The 18,281-nt window shown below is 42.2% G+C and overlaps 1 protein-coding gene across 4 annotated transcripts in view; it reads right to left on the reverse strand.

The window, feature by feature from the left end:
* The window catches only part of LOC129826802 (probable global transcription activator SNF2L2), a 165,193-nt gene that overhangs the window by 69,750 nt on the left and 77,162 nt on the right, over positions 1–18,281 (reverse strand). For all 4 annotated transcript variants that reach the window (XM_055887885.1, XM_055887886.1, XM_055887881.1 and 1 more), the window contains one exon: positions 16,524–16,639. In XM_055887885.1, coding sequence (XP_055743860.1) covers positions 16,524–16,639 — 116 coding nt within the window. The remainder of the gene's footprint in view (positions 1–16,523; positions 16,640–18,281) is intronic.

Here is an 18,281-nt window from a genome sequence, read left to right on the forward strand (position 1 = left end):
GCACTGTCTATAGTAGGAAACAGATATCAATCACTAGTCAGCCCACTGTCTATAGTAGGAAACAGATATCAATCACTAGTCAGCCCACTGTCTATAGTAGGAAACAGATATCAATCACTAGTCAGCCCACTGTCTATAGTAGGAAACAGATATCAATCACTAGTCAGCCCACTGTCTATAGTAGGAAACAGATATCAATCACTAGTCAGCCCACTGTCTATAGTAGGAAACAGATATCAATCACTAGTCAGCCCACTGTCTATAGTAGGAAACAGATATCAATCACTAGTCAGCCCACTGTCTATAGTAGGAAACAGATATCAATCACTAGTCAGCCCACTGTCTATAGTAGGAAACAGATATCAATCACTAGTCAGCCCACTGTCTATAGTAGGAAACAGAGTGGTTATCAATCACTAGTCAGCCCCCTGTCTATAGTAGGAAACAGATTTCAATCACTAGTCAGCCCACTGTCTATAGTAGGACACAGATATCAATCACTAGTCAGCCCACTGTCTATAGTAGGAAACAGATATCAATCACTAGTCAGCCCACTGTCTATAGTAGGAAACAGATATCAATCACTAGTCAGCCCACTGTCTATAGTAGGAAACAGATATTAATCACTAGTCAGCCCACTGTCTATAGTAGGAAACAGATATCAATCACTAGTCAGCCCACTGTCTATAGTAGGAAACAGATATCAATCACTAGTCAGCCCACTGTCTATAGTAGGAAACAGATATCAATCACTAGTCAGCCCACTGTCTATAGTAGGAAACAGAGTGGTTATCAATCACTAGTCAGCCCACTGTCTATAGTAGGAAACAGAGTGGTTATCAATCACTAGCCAGCCCACTGTCTATAGTAGGAAACAGATATCAATCACTAGTCAGCCCACTGTCTATAGTAGGAAACAGATATCAATCACTAGTCAGCCCACTGTCTATAGTAGGAAACAGAGTGGTTATCAATCACTAGTCAGCCCACTGTCTATAGTAGGAAACAGATATCAATCACTAGTCAGCCCACTGTCTATAGTAGGAAACAGATATCAATCACTAGTCAGCCCACTGTCTATAGTAGGAAACAGATATCAATCACTAGTCAGCCCACTGTCTATAGTAGGAAACAGATATCAATCACTAGTCAGCCCACTGTCTATAGTAGGAAACAGATATCAATCACTAGTCAGCCCACTGTCTATAGTAGGAAACAGTTATCAATCACTAGTCAGCCCACTGTCTATAGTAGGAAACAGTTATCAATCACTAGTCAGCCCACTGTCTATAGTAGGAAGCAGATATCAATCACTAGTCAGCCCACTGTCTATAGTAGGAAACAGAGAGGTTATCAATCACTAGTCAGCCCACTGTCTATAGTAGGAAACAGATATCAATCACTAGTCAGCCCACTGTCTATAGTAGGAAACAGATATCAATCACTAGTCAGCCCACTGTCTATAGTAGGAAACAGAGTGGTTATCAATCACTAGTCAGCCCACTGTCTATAGTAGGAAACAGAGTGGTTATCAATCACTAGTCAGCCCACTGTCTATAGTAGGAAACAGATATCAATCACTAGTCAGCCCTCTGTCTATAGTAGGAAACAGATATCAATCACTAGTCAGCCCACTGTCTATAGTAGGAAACAGAGTGGTTATCAATCACTAGTCAGCCCACTGTCTATAGTAGGAAACAGATATCAATCACTAGTCAGCCCACTGTCTATAGTAGGAAACAGATATCAATCACTAGTCAGCCCACTGTCTATAGTAGGAAACAGATATCAATCACTAGTCAGCCCACTGTCTATAGTAGGAAACAGATATCAATCACTAGTCAGCCCACTGTCTATAGTAGGAAACAGATATCAATCACTAGTCAGCCCACTGTCTATAGTAGGAAACAGATATCAATCACTAGTCAGCCCACTGTCTATAGTAGGAAACAGATATCAATCACTAGTCAGCCCACTGTCTATAGTAGGAAACAGATATCAATCACTAGTCAGCCCACTGTCTATAGTAGGAAACAGTTATCAATCAGTAGTCAACCAGCTGTCTATAGTAGGAAACAGATATCAATCACTAGTCAGCCCACTGTCTATAGTAGGAAACAGATATCAATCACTAGTCAGCCCACTGTCTATAGTAGGAAACAGAGTGGTTATCAATCACTAGTCAGCCCACTGTCTATAGTAGGAAACAGATATCAATCACTAGTCAGCCCACTGTCTATAGTAGGAAACAGATATCAATCACTAGTCAGCCCACTGTCTATAGTAGGAAACAGATATCAATCACTAGTCAGCCCACTGTCTATAGTAGGAAACAGATATCAATCACTAGTCAGCCCACTGTCTATAGTAGGAAACAGATATCAATCACTAGTCAGCCCACTGTCTATAGTAGGAAACAGATATCAATCACTAGTCAGCCCACTGTCTATAGTAGGAAACAGTTATCAATCACTAGTCAGCCCACTGTCTATAGTAGGAAACAGTTATCAATCACTAGTCAGCCCACTGTCTATAGTAGGAAGCAGATATCAATCACTAGTCAGCCCACTGTCTATAGTAGGAAACAGAGAGGTTATCAATCACTAGTCAGCCCACTGTCTATAGTAGGAAACAGATATCAATCACTAGTCAGCCCACTGTCTATAGTAGGAAACAGATATCAATCACTAGTCAGCCCACTGTCTATAGTAGGAAACAGAGTGGTTATCAATCACTAGTCAGCCCACTGTCTATAGTAGGAAACAGAGTGGTTATCAATCACTAGTCAGCCCACTGTCTATAGTAGGAAACAGATATCAATCACTAGTCAGCCCTCTGTCTATAGTAGGAAACAGATATCAATCACTAGTCAGCCCACTGTCTATAGTAGGAAACAGAGTGGTTATCAATCACTAGTCAGCCCACTGTCTATAGTAGGAAACAGATATCAATCACTAGTCAGCCCACTGTCTATAGTAGGAAACAGATATCAATCACTAGTCAGCCCACTGTCTATAGTAGGAAACAGATATCAATCACTAGTCAGCCCACTGTCTATAGTAGGAAACAGATATCAATCACTAGTCAGCCCACTGTCTATAGTAGGAAACAGATATCAATCACTAGTCAGCCCACTGTCTATAGTAGGAAACAGATATCAATCACTAGTCAGCCCACTGTCTATAGTAGGAAACAGATATCAATCACTAGTCAGCCCACTGTCTATAGTAGGAAACAGATATCAATCACTAGTCAGCCCACTGTCTATAGTAGGAAACAGATATCAATCACTAGTCAGCCCACTGTCTATAGTAGGAAACAGTTATCAATCAGTAGTCAACCAGCTGTCTATAGTAGGAAACAGATATCAATCACTAGTCAGCCCACTGTCTATAGTAGGAAACAGATATCAATCACTAGTCAGCCCACTGTCTATAGTAGGAAACAGAGTGGTTATCAATCACTAGTCAGCCCACTGTCTATAGTAGGAAACAGATATCAATCACTAGTCAGCCCACTGTCTATAGTAGGAAACAGATATCAATCACTAGTCAGCCCACTGTCTATAGTAGGAAACAGATATCAATCACTAGTCAGCCCACTGTCTATAGTAGGAAACAGATATCAATCACTAGTCAGCGCACTGTCTATAGTAGGAAACAGATATCAATCACTAGTCAGCCCACTGTCTATAGTAGGAAACAGATATCAATCACTAGTCAGCCCACTGTCTATAGTAGGAAACAGATATCAATCACTAGTCAGCCCACTGTCTATAGTAGGAAACAGATATCAATCACTAGTCAGCCCACTGTCTATAGTAGGAAACAGATATCAATCACTAGTCAGCCCACTGTCTATAGTAGGAAACAGATATCAATCACTAGTCAGCCCACTGTCTATAGTAGGAAACAGATATCAATCACTAGTCAGCCCACTGTCTATAGTAGGAAACAGATATCAATCACTAGTCAGCGCACTGTCTATAGTAGGAAACAGATATCAATCACTAGTCAGCCCACTGTCTATAGTAGGAAACAGATATCAATCACTAGTCAGCCCACTGTCTATAGTAGGAAACAGATATCAATCACTAGTCAGCCCACTGTCTATAGTAGGAAACAGATATCAATCACTAGTCAGCCCACTGTCTATAGTAGGAAACAGATATCAATCACTAGTCAGCCCACTGTCTATAGTAGGAAACAGATATCAATCACTAGTCAGCCCACTGTCTATAGTAGGAAACAGATATCAATCACTAGTCAGCCCACTGTCTATAGTAGGAAACAGATATCAATCACTAGTCAGCCCACTGTCTATAGTAGGAAACAGATATCAATCACTAGTCAGCCCACTGTCTATAGTAGGAAACAGAGTGGTTATCAATCACTAGTCAGCCCCCTGTCTATAGTAGGAAACAGATTTCAATCACTAGTCAGCCCACTGTCTATAGTAGGACACAGATATCAATCACTAGTCAGCCCACTGTCTATAGTAGGAAACAGATATCAATCACTAGTCAGCCCACTGTCTATAGTAGGAAACAGATATCAATCACTAGTCAGCCCACTGTCTATAGTAGGAAACAGATATTAATCACTAGTCAGCCCACTGTCTATAGTAGGAAACAGATATCAATCACTAGTCAGCCCACTGTCTATAGTAGGAAACAGATATCAATCACTAGTCAGCCCACTGTCTATAGTAGGAAACAGATATCAATCACTAGTCAGCCCACTGTCTATAGTAGGAAACAGAGTGGTTATCAATCACTAGTCAGCCCACTGTCTATAGTAGGAAACAGAGTGGTTATCAATCACTAGCCAGCCCACTGTCTATAGTAGGAAACAGATATCAATCACTAGTCAGCCCACTGTCTATAGTAGGAAACAGATATCAATCACTAGTCAGCCCACTGTCTATAGTAGGAAACAGAGTGGTTATCAATCACTAGTCAGCCCACTGTCTATAGTAGGAAACAGATATCAATCACTAGTCAGCCCACTGTCTATAGTAGGAAACAGATATCAATCACTAGTCAGCCCACTGTCTATAGTAGGAAACAGATATCAATCACTAGTCAGCCCACTGTCTATAGTAGGAAACAGATATCAATCACTAGTCAGCCCACTGTCTATAGTAGGAAACAGATATCAATCACTAGTCAGCCCACTGTCTATAGTAGGAAACAGTTATCAATCACTAGTCAGCCCACTGTCTATAGTAGGAAACAGTTATCAATCACTAGTCAGCCCACTGTCTATAGTAGGAAGCAGATATCAATCACTAGTCAGCCCACTGTCTATAGTAGGAAACAGAGAGGTTATCAATCACTAGTCAGCCCACTGTCTATAGTAGGAAACAGATATCAATCACTAGTCAGCCCACTGTCTATAGTAGGAAACAGATATCAATCACTAGTCAGCCCACTGTCTATAGTAGGAAACAGAGTGGTTATCAATCACTAGTCAGCCCACTGTCTATAGTAGGAAACAGAGTGGTTATCAATCACTAGTCAGCCCACTGTCTATAGTAGGAAACAGATATCAATCACTAGTCAGCCCTCTGTCTATAGTAGGAAACAGATATCAATCACTAGTCAGCCCACTGTCTATAGTAGGAAACAGAGTGGTTATCAATCACTAGTCAGCCCACTGTCTATAGTAGGAAACAGATATCAATCACTAGTCAGCCCACTGTCTATAGTAGGAAACAGATATCAATCACTAGTCAGCCCACTGTCTATAGTAGGAAACAGATATCAATCACTAGTCAGCCCACTGTCTATAGTAGGAAACAGATATCAATCACTAGTCAGCCCACTGTCTATAGTAGGAAACAGATATCAATCACTAGTCAGCCCACTGTCTATAGTAGGAAACAGATATCAATCACTAGTCAGCCCACTGTCTATAGTAGGAAACAGATATCAATCACTAGTCAGCCCACTGTCTATAGTAGGAAACAGATATCAATCACTAGTCAGCCCACTGTCTATAGTAGGAAACAGTTATCAATCAGTAGTCAACCAGCTGTCTATAGTAGGAAACAGATATCAATCACTAGTCAGCCCACTGTCTATAGTAGGAAACAGATATCAATCACTAGTCAGCCCACTGTCTATAGTAGGAAACAGAGTGGTTATCAATCACTAGTCAGCCCACTGTCTATAGTAGGAAACAGATATCAATCACTAGTCAGCCCACTGTCTATAGTAGGAAACAGATATCAATCACTAGTCAGCCCACTGTCTATAGTAGGAAACAGATATCAATCACTAGTCAGCCCACTGTCTATAGTAGGAAACAGATATCAATCACTAGTCAGCGCACTGTCTATAGTAGGAAACAGATATCAATCACTAGTCAGCCCACTGTCTATAGTAGGAAACAGATATCAATCACTAGTCAGCCCACTGTCTATAGTAGGAAACAGATATCAATCACTAGTCAGCCCACTGTCTATAGTAGGAAACAGATATCAATCACTAGTCAGCCCACTGTCTATAGTAGGAAACAGATATCAATCACTAGTCAGCCCACTGTCTATAGTAGGAAACAGATATCAATCACTAGTCAGCCCACTGTCTATAGTAGGAAACAGATATCAATCACTAGTCAGCCCACTGTCTATAGTAGGAAACAGATATCAATCACTAGTCAGCGCACTGTCTATAGTAGGAAACAGATATCAATCACTAGTCAGCCCACTGTCTATAGTAGGAAACAGATATCAATCACTAGTCAGCCCACTGTCTATAGTAGGAAACAGATATCAATCACTAGTCAGCCCACTGTCTATAGTAGGAAACAGATATCAATCACTAGTCAGCCCACTGTCTATAGTAGGAAACAGATATCAATCACTAGTCAGCCCACTGTCTATAGTAGGAAACAGATATCAATCACTAGTCAGCCCACTGTCTATAGTAGGAAACAGATATCAATCACTAGTCAGCCCACTGTCTATAGTAGGAAACAGATATCAATCACTAGTCAGCCCACTGTCTATAGTAGGAAACAGATATCAATCACTAGTCAGCCCACTGTCTATAGTAGGAAACAGAGTGGTTATCAATCACTAGTCAGCCCCCTGTCTATAGTAGGAAACAGATTTCAATCACTAGTCAGCCCACTGTCTATAGTAGGACACAGATATCAATCACTAGTCAGCCCACTGTCTATAGTAGGAAACAGATATCAATCACTAGTCAGCCCACTGTCTATAGTAGGAAACAGATATCAATCACTAGTCAGCCCACTGTCTATAGTAGGAAACAGATATTAATCACTAGTCAGCCCACTGTCTATAGTAGGAAACAGATATCAATCACTAGTCAGCCCACTGTCTATAGTAGGAAACAGATATCAATCACTAGTCAGCCCACTGTCTATAGTAGGAAACAGAGTGGTTATCAATCACTAGTCAGCCCACTGTCTATAGTAGGAAACAGTTATCAATCACTAGTCAACCCACTGTCTATAGTAGGAAACAGATATCAATCACTAGTCAGCCCACTGTCTATAGTAGGAAACAGATATCAATCACTAGTCAGCCCACTGTCTATAGTAGGAAACAGAGTGGTTATCAATCACTAGTCAGCCCACTGTCTATAGTAGGAAACAGATATCAATCACTAGTCAGCCCACTGTCTATAGTAGGAAACAGATATCAATCACTAGTCAGCCCACTGTCTATAGTAGGAAACAGAGTGGTTATCAATCACTAGTCAGCCCACTGTCTATAGTAGGAAACAGAGTGGTTATCAATCACTAGTCAGCCCACTGTCTATAGTAGGAAACAGAGATCAATCACTAGTCAGCCCACTGTCTATAGTAGGAAACAGATATCAATCACTAGTCAGCCCACTGTCTATAGTAGGAAACAGATATCAATCACTAGTCAGCCCACTGTCTATAGTAGGAAACAGATATCAATCACTAGTCAGCCCACTGTCTATAGTAGGAAACAGATATCAATCACTAGTCAGCCCACTGTCTATAGTAGGAAACAGATATCAATCACTAGTCAGCCCACTGTCTATAGTAGGAAACAGATATCAATCACTAGTCAGCCCACTGTCTATAGTAGGAAACAGATATCAATCACTAGTCAGCCCACTGTCTATAGTAGGAAACAGAGTGGTTATCAATCACTAGTCAGCCCCCTGTCTATAGTAGGAAACAGATATCAATCACTAGTCAGCCCACTGTCTATAGTAGGAAACAGATATCAATCACTAGTCAACCCACTGTCTATAGTAGGAAACAGATGTCAATCACTAGTCAGCCCTCTGTCTATAGTAGGAAACAGAGTGGTTATCAATCACTAGTCAGCCCACTGTCTATAGTAGGAAACAGATATCAATCACTAGTCAGCCCACTGTCTATAGTAGGAAACAGATATCAATCACTAGTCAACCCACTGTCTATAGTAGGAAACAGAGTGGTTATCAATCACTAGTCAGCCCACTGTCTATAGTAGGAAACAGATATCAATCACTAGTCAGCCCACTGTCTATAGTAGGAAACAGATATCAATCACTAGTCAGCCCACTGTCTATAGTAGGAAACAGATATCAATCACTAGTCAGCCCACTGTCTATAGTAGGAAACAGATATCAATCACTAGTCAGCCCAGTGTCTATAGTAGGAAACAGATATCAATCACTAGTCAGCCCACTGTCTATAGTAGGAAACAGATATCAATCACTAGTCAGCCCACTGTCTATAGTAGGAAACAGATATCAATCACTAGTCAGCCCACTGTCTATAGTAGGAAACAGAGTGGTTATCAATCACTAGTCAGCCCACTGTCTATAGTAGGAAACAGATATCAATCACTAGTCAGCCCACTGTCTATAGTAGGAAACAGTTATCAATCACTAGTCAGCCCACTGTCTATAGTAGGAAACAGTTATCAATCACTAGTCAGCCCACTGTCTATAGTAGGAAGCAGATATCAATCACTAGTCAGCCCACTGTCTATAGTAGGAAACAGAGTGGTTATCAATCACTAGTCAGCCCACTGTCTATAGTAGGAAACAGATATCAATCACTAGTCAGCCCACTGTCTATAGTAGGAAACAGATATCAATCACTAGTCAGCCCACTGTCTATAGTAGGAAACAGAGTGGTTATCAATCACTAGTCAGCCCACTGTCTATAGTAGGAAACAGAGTGGTTATCAATCACTAGTCAGCCCACTGTCTATAGTAGGAAACAGATATCAATCACTAGTCAGCCCTCTGTCTATAGTAGGAAACAGATATCAATCACTAGTCAGCCCACTGTCTATAGTAGGAAACAGAGTGGTTATCAATCACTAGTCAGCCCACTGTCTATAGTAGGAAACAGACATCAATCACTAGTCAGCCCACTGTCTATAGTAGGAAACAGATATCAATCACTAGTCAGCCCACTGTCTATAGTAGGAAACAGATATCAATCACTAGTCAGCCCACTGTCTATAGTAGGAAACAGATATCAATCACTAGTCAGCCCACTGTCTATAGTAGGAAACCGATATCAATCACTAGTCAGCCCACTGTCTATAGTAGGAAACAGATATCAATCACTAGTCAGCCCACTGTCTATAGTAGGAAACAGTTATCAATCACTAGTCAGCCCACTGTCTATAGTAGGAAACAGATATCAATCACTAGTCAGCCCACTGTCTATAGTAGGAAACAGATATCAATCACTAGTCAGCCCACTGTCTATAGTAGGAAACAGAGTGGTTATCAATCACTAGTCAGCCCACTGTCTATCGTAGGAAACAGATATCAATCACGAGTCAGCCCACTGTCTATAGTAGGAAACAGATATCAATCACTAGTCAGCCCACTGTCTACAGTAGGAAACAGTTATCAATCACTAGTCAGCCCACTGTCTATAGTAGGAAACAGTTATCAATCACTAGTCAGCCCACTGTCTATAGTAGGAAGCAGATATCAATCACTAGTCAGCCCACTGTCTATAGTAGGAAACAGATATCAATCACTAGTCAGCCCACTGTCTATAGTAGGAAACAGATGTCAATCACTAGTCAGCCCACTGTCTATAGTAGGAAACAGAGTGGTTATCAATCACTAGTCAGCCCACTGTCTATAGTAGGAAACAGAGTGGTTATCAATCACTAGTCAGCCCACTGTCTATAGTAGGAAACAGATATCAATCACTAGTCAGCCCACTGTCTATAGTAGGAAACAGATATCAATCACTAGTCAGCCCACTGTCTATAGTAGGAAACAGAGTGGTTATCAATCACTAGTCAGCCCACTGTCTATAGTAGGAAACAGATATCAATCACTAGTCAGCCCACTGTCTATAGTAGGAAACAGATATCAATCACTAGTCAGCCCACTGTCTATAGTAGGAAACAGATATCAATCACTAGTCAGCCCACTGTCTATAGTAGGAAACAGAGTGGTTATCAATCACTAGTCAGCCCACTGTCTATAGTAGGAAACAGAGTGGTTATCAATCACTAGTCAGCCCACTGTCTATAGTAGGAAACAGATATCAATCACTAGTCAGCCCACTGTCTATAGTAGGAAACAGATATCAATCACTAGTCAGCCCACTGTCTATAGTAGGAAACAGAGTGGTTATCAATCACTAGTCAGCCCACTGTCTATAGTAGGAAACAGATATCAATCACTAGTCAGCCCACTGTCTATAGTAGGAAACAGATATCAATCACTAGTCAGCCCACTGTCTATAGTAGGAAACAGATATCAATCACTAGTCAGCCCACTGTCTATAGTAGGAAACAGATATCAATCACTAGTCAGCCCACTGTCTATAGTAGGAAACAGATATCAATCACTAGTCAGCCCACTGTCTATAGTAGGAAACAGATATCAATCACTAGTCAGCCCACTGTCTATAGTAGGAAACAGTTATCAATCACTAGTCAGCCCACTGTCTATAGTAGGAAACAGTTATCAATCACTAGTCAGCCCACTGTCTATAGTAGGAAGCAGATATCAATCACTAGTCAGCCCACTGTCTATAGTAGGAAACAGAGAGGTTATCAATCACTAGTCAGCCCACTGTCTATAGTAGGAAACAGATATCAATCACTAGTCAGCCCACTGTCTATAGTAGGATACAGATATCAATCACTAGTCAGCCCACTGTCTAAAGTAGGAAACAGAGTGGTTATCAATCACTAGTCAGCCCACTGTCTATAGTAGGAAACAGAGTGGTTATCAATCACTAGTCAGCCCACTGTCTATAGTAGGAAACAGATATCAATCACTAGTCAGCCCTCTGTCTATAGTAGGAAACAGATATCAATCACTAGTCAGCCCACTGTCTATAGTAGGAAACAGAGTGGTTATCAATCACTAGTCAGCCCACTGTCTATAGTAGGAAACAGATATCAATCACTAGTCAGCCCACTGTCTATAGTAGGAAACAGATATCAATCACTAGTCAGCCCACTGTCTATAGTAGGAAACAGATATCAATCACTAGTCAGCCCACTGTCTATAGTAGGAAACAGATATCAATCACTAGTCAGCCCACTGTCTATAGTAGGAAACAGATATCAATCACTAGTCAGCCCACTGTCTATAGTAGGAAACAGATATCAATCACTAGTCAGCCCACTGTCTATAGTAGGAAACAGATATCAATCACTAGTCAGCCCACTGTCTATAGTAGGAAACAGAGTGGTTATCAATCACTAGTCAGCCCACTGTCTATAGTAGGAAACAGATATCAATCACTAGTCAGCCCACTGTCTATAGTAGGAAACAGTTATCAATCAGTAGTCAACCAGCTGTCTATAGTAGGAAACAGATATCAATCACTAGTCAGCCCACTGTCTATAGTAGGAAACAGATATCAATCACTAGTCAGCCCACTGTCTATAGTAGGAAACAGAGTGGTTATCAATCACTAGTCAGCCCACTGTCTATAGTAGGAAACAGATATCAATCACTAGTCAGCCCACTGTCTATAGTAGGAAACAGATATCAATCACTAGTCAGCCCACTGTCTATAGTAGGAAACAGATATCAATCACTAGTCAGCCCACTGTCTATAGTAGGAAACAGAGTGGTTATCAATCACTAGTCAGCCCACTGTCTATAGTAGGAAACAGATATCAATCACTAGTCAGCGCACTGTCTATAGTAGGAAACAGATATCAATCACTAGTCAGCCCACTGTCTATAGTAGGAAACAGATATCAATCACTAGTCAGCCCACTGTCTATAGTAGGAAACAGATATCAATCACTAGTCAGCCCACTGTCTATAGTAGGAAACAGATATCAATCACTAGTCAGCCCACTGTCTATAGTAGGAAACAGATATCAATCACTAGTCAGCCCACTGTCTATAGTAGGAAACAGATATCAATCACTAGTCAGCCCACTGTCTATAGTAGGAAACAGATATCAATCACTAGTCAGCCCACTGTCTATAGTAGGAAACAGATATCAATCACTAGTCAGCCCACTGTCTATAGTAGGAAACAGATATCAATCACTAGTCAGCCCACTGTCTATAGTAGGAAACAGATATCAATCACTAGTCAGCCCACTGTCTATAGTAGGAAACAGAGTGGTTATCAATCACTAGTCAGCCCCCTGTCTATAGTAGGAAACAGATTTCAATCACTAGTCAGCCCACTGTCTATAGTAGGACACAGATATCAATCACTAGTCAGCCCACTGTCTATAGTAGGAAACAGATATCAATCACTAGTCAGCCCACTGTCTATAGTAGGAAACAGATATCAATCACTAGTCAGCCCACTGTCTATAGTAGGAAACAGATATCAATCACTAGTCAGCCCACTGTCTATAGTAGGAAACAGATATCAATCACTAGTCAGCCCACTGTCTATAGTAGGAAACAGATATCAATCACTAGTCAGCCCACTGTCTATAGTAGGAAACAGAGTGGTTATCAATCACTAGTCAGCCCACTGTCTATAGTAGGAAACAGTTATCAATCACTAGTCAACCCACTGTCTATAGTAGGAAACAGATATCAATCACTAGTCAGCCCACTGTCTATAGTAGGAAACAGATATCAATCACTAGTCAGCCCACTGTCTATAGTAGGAAACAGAGTGGTTATCAATCACTAGTCAGCCCACTGTCTATAGTAGGAAACAGATATCAATCACTAGTCAGCCCACTGTCTATAGTAGGAAACAGATATCAATCACTAGTCAGCCCACTGTCTATAGTAGGAAACAGAGTGGTTATCAATCACTAGTCAGCCCACTGTCTATAGTAGGAAACAGAGTGGTTATCAATCACTAGTCAGCCCACTGTCTATAGTAGGAAACAGAGATCAATCACTAGTCAGCCCACTGTCTATAGTAGGAAACAGATATCAATCACTAGTCAGCCCACTGTCTATAGTAGGAAACAGATATCAATCACTAGTCAGCCCACTGTCTATAGTAGGAAACAGATATCAATCACTAGTCAGCCCACTGTCTATAGTAGGAAACAGATATCAATCACTAGTCAGCCCACTGTCTATAGTAGGAAACAGATATCAATCACTAGTCAGCCCACTGTCTATAGTAGGAAACAGATATCAATCACTAGTCAGCCCACTGTCTATAGTAGGAAACAGATATCAATCACTAGTCAGCCCACTGTCTATAGTAGGAAACAGATATCAATCACTAGTCAGCCCACTGTCTATAGTAGGAAACAGAGTGGTTATCAATCACTAGTCAGCCCCCTGTCTATAGTAGGAAACAGATATCAATCACTAGTCAGCCCACAGTCTATAGTAGGAAACAGATATCAATCACTAGTCAACCCACTGTCTATAGTAGGAAACAGATATCAATCACTAGTCAGCCCTCTGTCTATAGTAGGAAACAGAGTGGTTATCAATCACTAGTCAGCCCACTGTCTATAGTAGGAAACAGATATCAATCACTAGTCAGCCCACTGTCTATAGTAGGAAACAGATATCAATCACTAGTCAACCCACTGTCTATAGTAGGAAACAGAGTGGTTATCAATCACTAGTCAGCCCACTGTCTATAGTAGGAAACAGATATCAATCACTAGTCAGCCCACTGTCTATAGTAGGAAACAGATATCAATCACTAGTCAGCCCACTGTCTATAGTAGGAAACAGATATCAATCACTAGTCAGCCCACTGTCTATAGTAGGAAACAGATATCAATCACTAGTCAGCCCAGTGTCTATAGTAGGAAACAGATATCAATCACTAGTCAGCCCACTGTCTATAGTAGGAAACAGATATCAATCACTAGTCAGCCCACTGTCTATAGTAGGAAACAGATATCAATCACTAGTCAGCCCACTGTCTATAGTAGGAAACAGAGTGGTTATCAATCACTAGTCAGCCCACTGTCTATAGTAGGAAACAGATATCAATCACTAGTCAGCCCACTGTCTATAGTAGGAAACAGTTATCAATCACTAGTCAGCCCACTGTCTATAGTAGGAAACAGTTATCAATCACTAGTCAGCCCACTGTCTATAGTAGGAAGCAGATATCAATCACTAGTCAGCCCACTGTCTATAGTAGGAAACAGAGTGGTTATCAATCACTAGTCAGCCCACTGTCTATAGTAGGAAACAGATATCAATCACTAGTCAGCCCACTGTCTATAGTAGGAAACAGATATCAATCACTAGTCAGCCCACTGTCTATAGTAGGAAACAGAGTGGTTATCAATCACTAGTCAGCCCACTGTCTATAGTAGGAAACAGAGTGGTTATCAATCACTAGTCAGCCCACTGTCTATAGTAGGAAACAGATATCAATCACTAGTCAGCCCTCTGTCTATAGTAGGAAACAGATATCAATCACTAGTCAGCCCACTGTCTATAGTAGGAAACAGAGTGGTTATCAATCACTAGTCAGCCCACTGTCTATAGTAGGAAACAGACATCAATCACTAGTCAGCCCACTGTCTATAGTAGGAAACAGATATCAATCACTAGTCAGCCCACTGTCTATAGTAGGAAACAGATATCAATCACTAGTCAGCCCACTGTCTATAGTAGGAAACAAATATCAATCACTAGTCAGCCCACTGTCTATAGTAGGAAACCGATATCAATCACTAGTCAGCCCACTGTCTATAGTAGGAAACAGATATCAATCACTAGTCAGCCCACTGTCTATAGTAGGAAACAGTTATCAATCACTAGTCAGCCCACTGTCTATAGTAGGAAACAGATATCAATCACTAGTCAGCCCACTGTCTATAGTAGGAAACAGATATCAATCACTAGTCAGCCCACTGTCTATAGTAGGAAACAGAGTGGTTATCAATCACTAGTCAGCCCACTGTCCATAGTAGGAAACAGATATCAATCACTAGTCAGCCCACTGTCTATAGTAGGAAACAGATATCAATCACTAGTCAGCCCACTGTCTATAGTAGGAAACAGTTATCAATCACTAGTCAGCCCACTGTCTATAGTAGGAAACAGATATCAATCACTAGTCAGCCCACTGTCTATAGTAGGAAACAGAGTGGTTATCAATCACTAGTCAGCCCACTGTCTATCGTAGGAAACAGATATCAATCACGAGTCAGCCCACTGTCTATAGTAGGAAACAGATATCAATCACTAGTCAGCCCACTGTCTACAGTAGGAAACAGTTATCAATCACTAGTCAGCCCACTGTCTATAGTAGGAAACAGTTATCAATCACTAGTCAGCCCACTGTCTATAGTAGGAAGCAGATATCAATCACTAGTCAGCCCACTGTCTATATTAGGAAACAGATATCAATCACTAGTCAGCCCACTGTCTATAGTAGGAAACAGATATCAATCACTAGTCAGCCCACTGTCTATAGTAGGAAACAGAGTGGTTATCAATCACTAGTCAGCCCACTGTCTATAGTAGGAAACAGAGTGGTTATCAATCACTAGTCAGCCCACTGTCTATAGTAGGAAACAGATATCAATCACTAGTCAGCCCACTGTCTATAGTAGGAAACAGATATCAATCACTAGTCAGCCCACTGTCTATAGTAGGAAACAGAGTGGTTATCAATCACTAGTCAGCCCACTGTCTATAGTAGGAAACAGATATCAATCACTAGTCAGCCCACTGTCTATAGTAGGAAACAGATATCAATCACTAGTCAGCCCACTGTCTATAGTAGGAAACAGATATCAATCACTAGTCAGCCCACTGTCTATAGTAGGAAACAGAGTGGTTATCAATCACTAGTGTGATGTGTTTGGGTTAGGGGTTTAGAGTTCAGAGGTTAGGGTGTAAAAAGGAGACCTACTCGATGATGTGCATGGTTTAGGGATTAGGGGTCAGAGGTTAGGATTAGGGGTCAGAGGTTAGGGTTAGGGGTCAGAGGTTAGGGATTAGAGGTCAGAGGTTAGGGATTAGGGGTCAGAGGTTAGAGTTCAGAGGTTAGGGATTAGAGGTCAGAGGTTAGGGATTAGAGGTCAGAGGTTAGGGTTAGGGGTCAGAGGTTAGGGTTAGGGGTCAGAGGTTAGGGTTAGGGTATGAAAGGGAGACCTACTCGATGATGTGCTTGGTTACGTTCGTTGGGAACTCGTCACTGTTGGTATCGATGATCTTCTTCTCCTCAGACTGAGAGTCTGGCCGGCTGGACACTCCTGGGACCTCCTCTTCATCCTGAAACACACAGAAAGGGTTTTACTACAGTGCCGTGAAAAAGTATTTGCCCATTTCAAATGTTCACTCCTTTTGATACTGAATGTTATCAGCTCTTCAACCAAAACCTGATATTAGATAAAGGGAACCTGAGTGAACAACTAACACAACAATGACATGACTAATTTCATTTATTTCATAAACAAAGTTATGCAAAACCCAATGCCCCTGTGTGAAAATAATAATTGGTTGTGCCATTAATAGCGAGATTTTGGTAAAAACCAAACACTGTGTTCCACAGAAAGGAAACTCATATCAAAGGGCAAGCATGGTGGTAGTGTGATGGTTTGGGGTCAGCATGGTGGTGGTAGTGTGATGGTTTGGGGTCAGCGTGGTGGTGGTAGTGTGATGGTTTGGGGTCAGCATGGTGGTGGTAGTGTGATGGTTTGGGGTCAGCATGGTGGTGGTAGTGTGATGGTTTGGGGTCAGCATGGTGGTGGTAGTGTGATGGTTTGGGGTCAGCATGGTGGTGGTAGTGTGATGGTTTGGGGTCAGCATGGTGGTGGTAGTGTGATGGTTTGGGGTCAGCATGGTGGTGGTAGTGTGATGGTGTGGGGTCAGCATGGTGGTGGTAGTGTGATGGTGTGGGGTCAGCATGGTGGTGGTAGTGTGATGGTTTGGGGTCAGCATGGTGGTGGTAGTGTGATGGTTTGGGGTCAGCGTGGTGGTGGTGGTGTGATGGTTTGGGGTCAGCATGGTGGTGGTGGTAGTGTGATGTTTGGGGTCAGCATGGTGGTGGTAGTGTGATGGTTTGGGGTCAGCATGGTGGTGGTAGTGTGATGGTTTGGGGTCAGCATGGTGGTGGTAGTGTGATGGTTTGGGGTCAGCATGGTGGTGGTAGTGTGATGGTTTGGGGTCAGCGTGGTGGTGGTAGTGTGATGGTTTGGGGTCAGCATGGTGGTAGTGTGATGGTTTGGGGTCAGCATGGTGGTGGTAGTGTGATGGTTTGGGGTCAGCATGGTGGTGGTAGTGTGATGGTGTGGGGTCAGCATGGTGGTGGTAGTGTGATGTTGTGGGGTCAGCATGGTGGTGGTAGTGTGATGGTTTGGGGTCAGCATGGTGGTAGTGTGATGGTTTGGGGGTCAGCATGGTGGTGGTAGTGTGATGGTTTGGGGTCAGCATGGTGGTGGTGGTAGTGTGATGGTTTGGGGTCAGCATGGTGGTGGTAGTGTTATGGTGTGGGGTCAGCATGGTGGTGGTAGTGTGATGGTTTGGGGTCAGCATGGGGGTGGTAGTGTGATGGTTTGGGGTCAGCATGGTGGTGGTGGTAGTGTGATGGTGTGGGGTCAGCATGGTGGTGGTAGTGTGATGGTTTGGGGTCAGCATGGTGGTGGTAGTGTGATGGTTGGGGGTAAGCATGGTGGTGGTAGTGTGATGGTTTGGGGTCAGCATGGTGGTGGTAGTGTGATGGTTTGGGGTCAGCATGGTGGTGGTAGTGTGATGGTTTGGGGTCAGCATGGTGGTGGTGTGATGGTTTGGGGTCAGCATGGTGGTGGTAGTGTGATGGTTTGGGGTCAGCATGGTGGTGGTAGTGTGATGGTTTGGGGTCAGCATGGTGGTGGTAGTGTGATGGTTTGGGTCAGCGTGGTGGTGGTAGTGTGAT

This window comes from Salvelinus fontinalis, chromosome 28 (assembly GCF_029448725.1).
Source record: "Salvelinus fontinalis isolate EN_2023a chromosome 28, ASM2944872v1, whole genome shotgun sequence".
Taxonomy (NCBI): Eukaryota; Metazoa; Chordata; class Actinopteri; order Salmoniformes; family Salmonidae; genus Salvelinus; species Salvelinus fontinalis.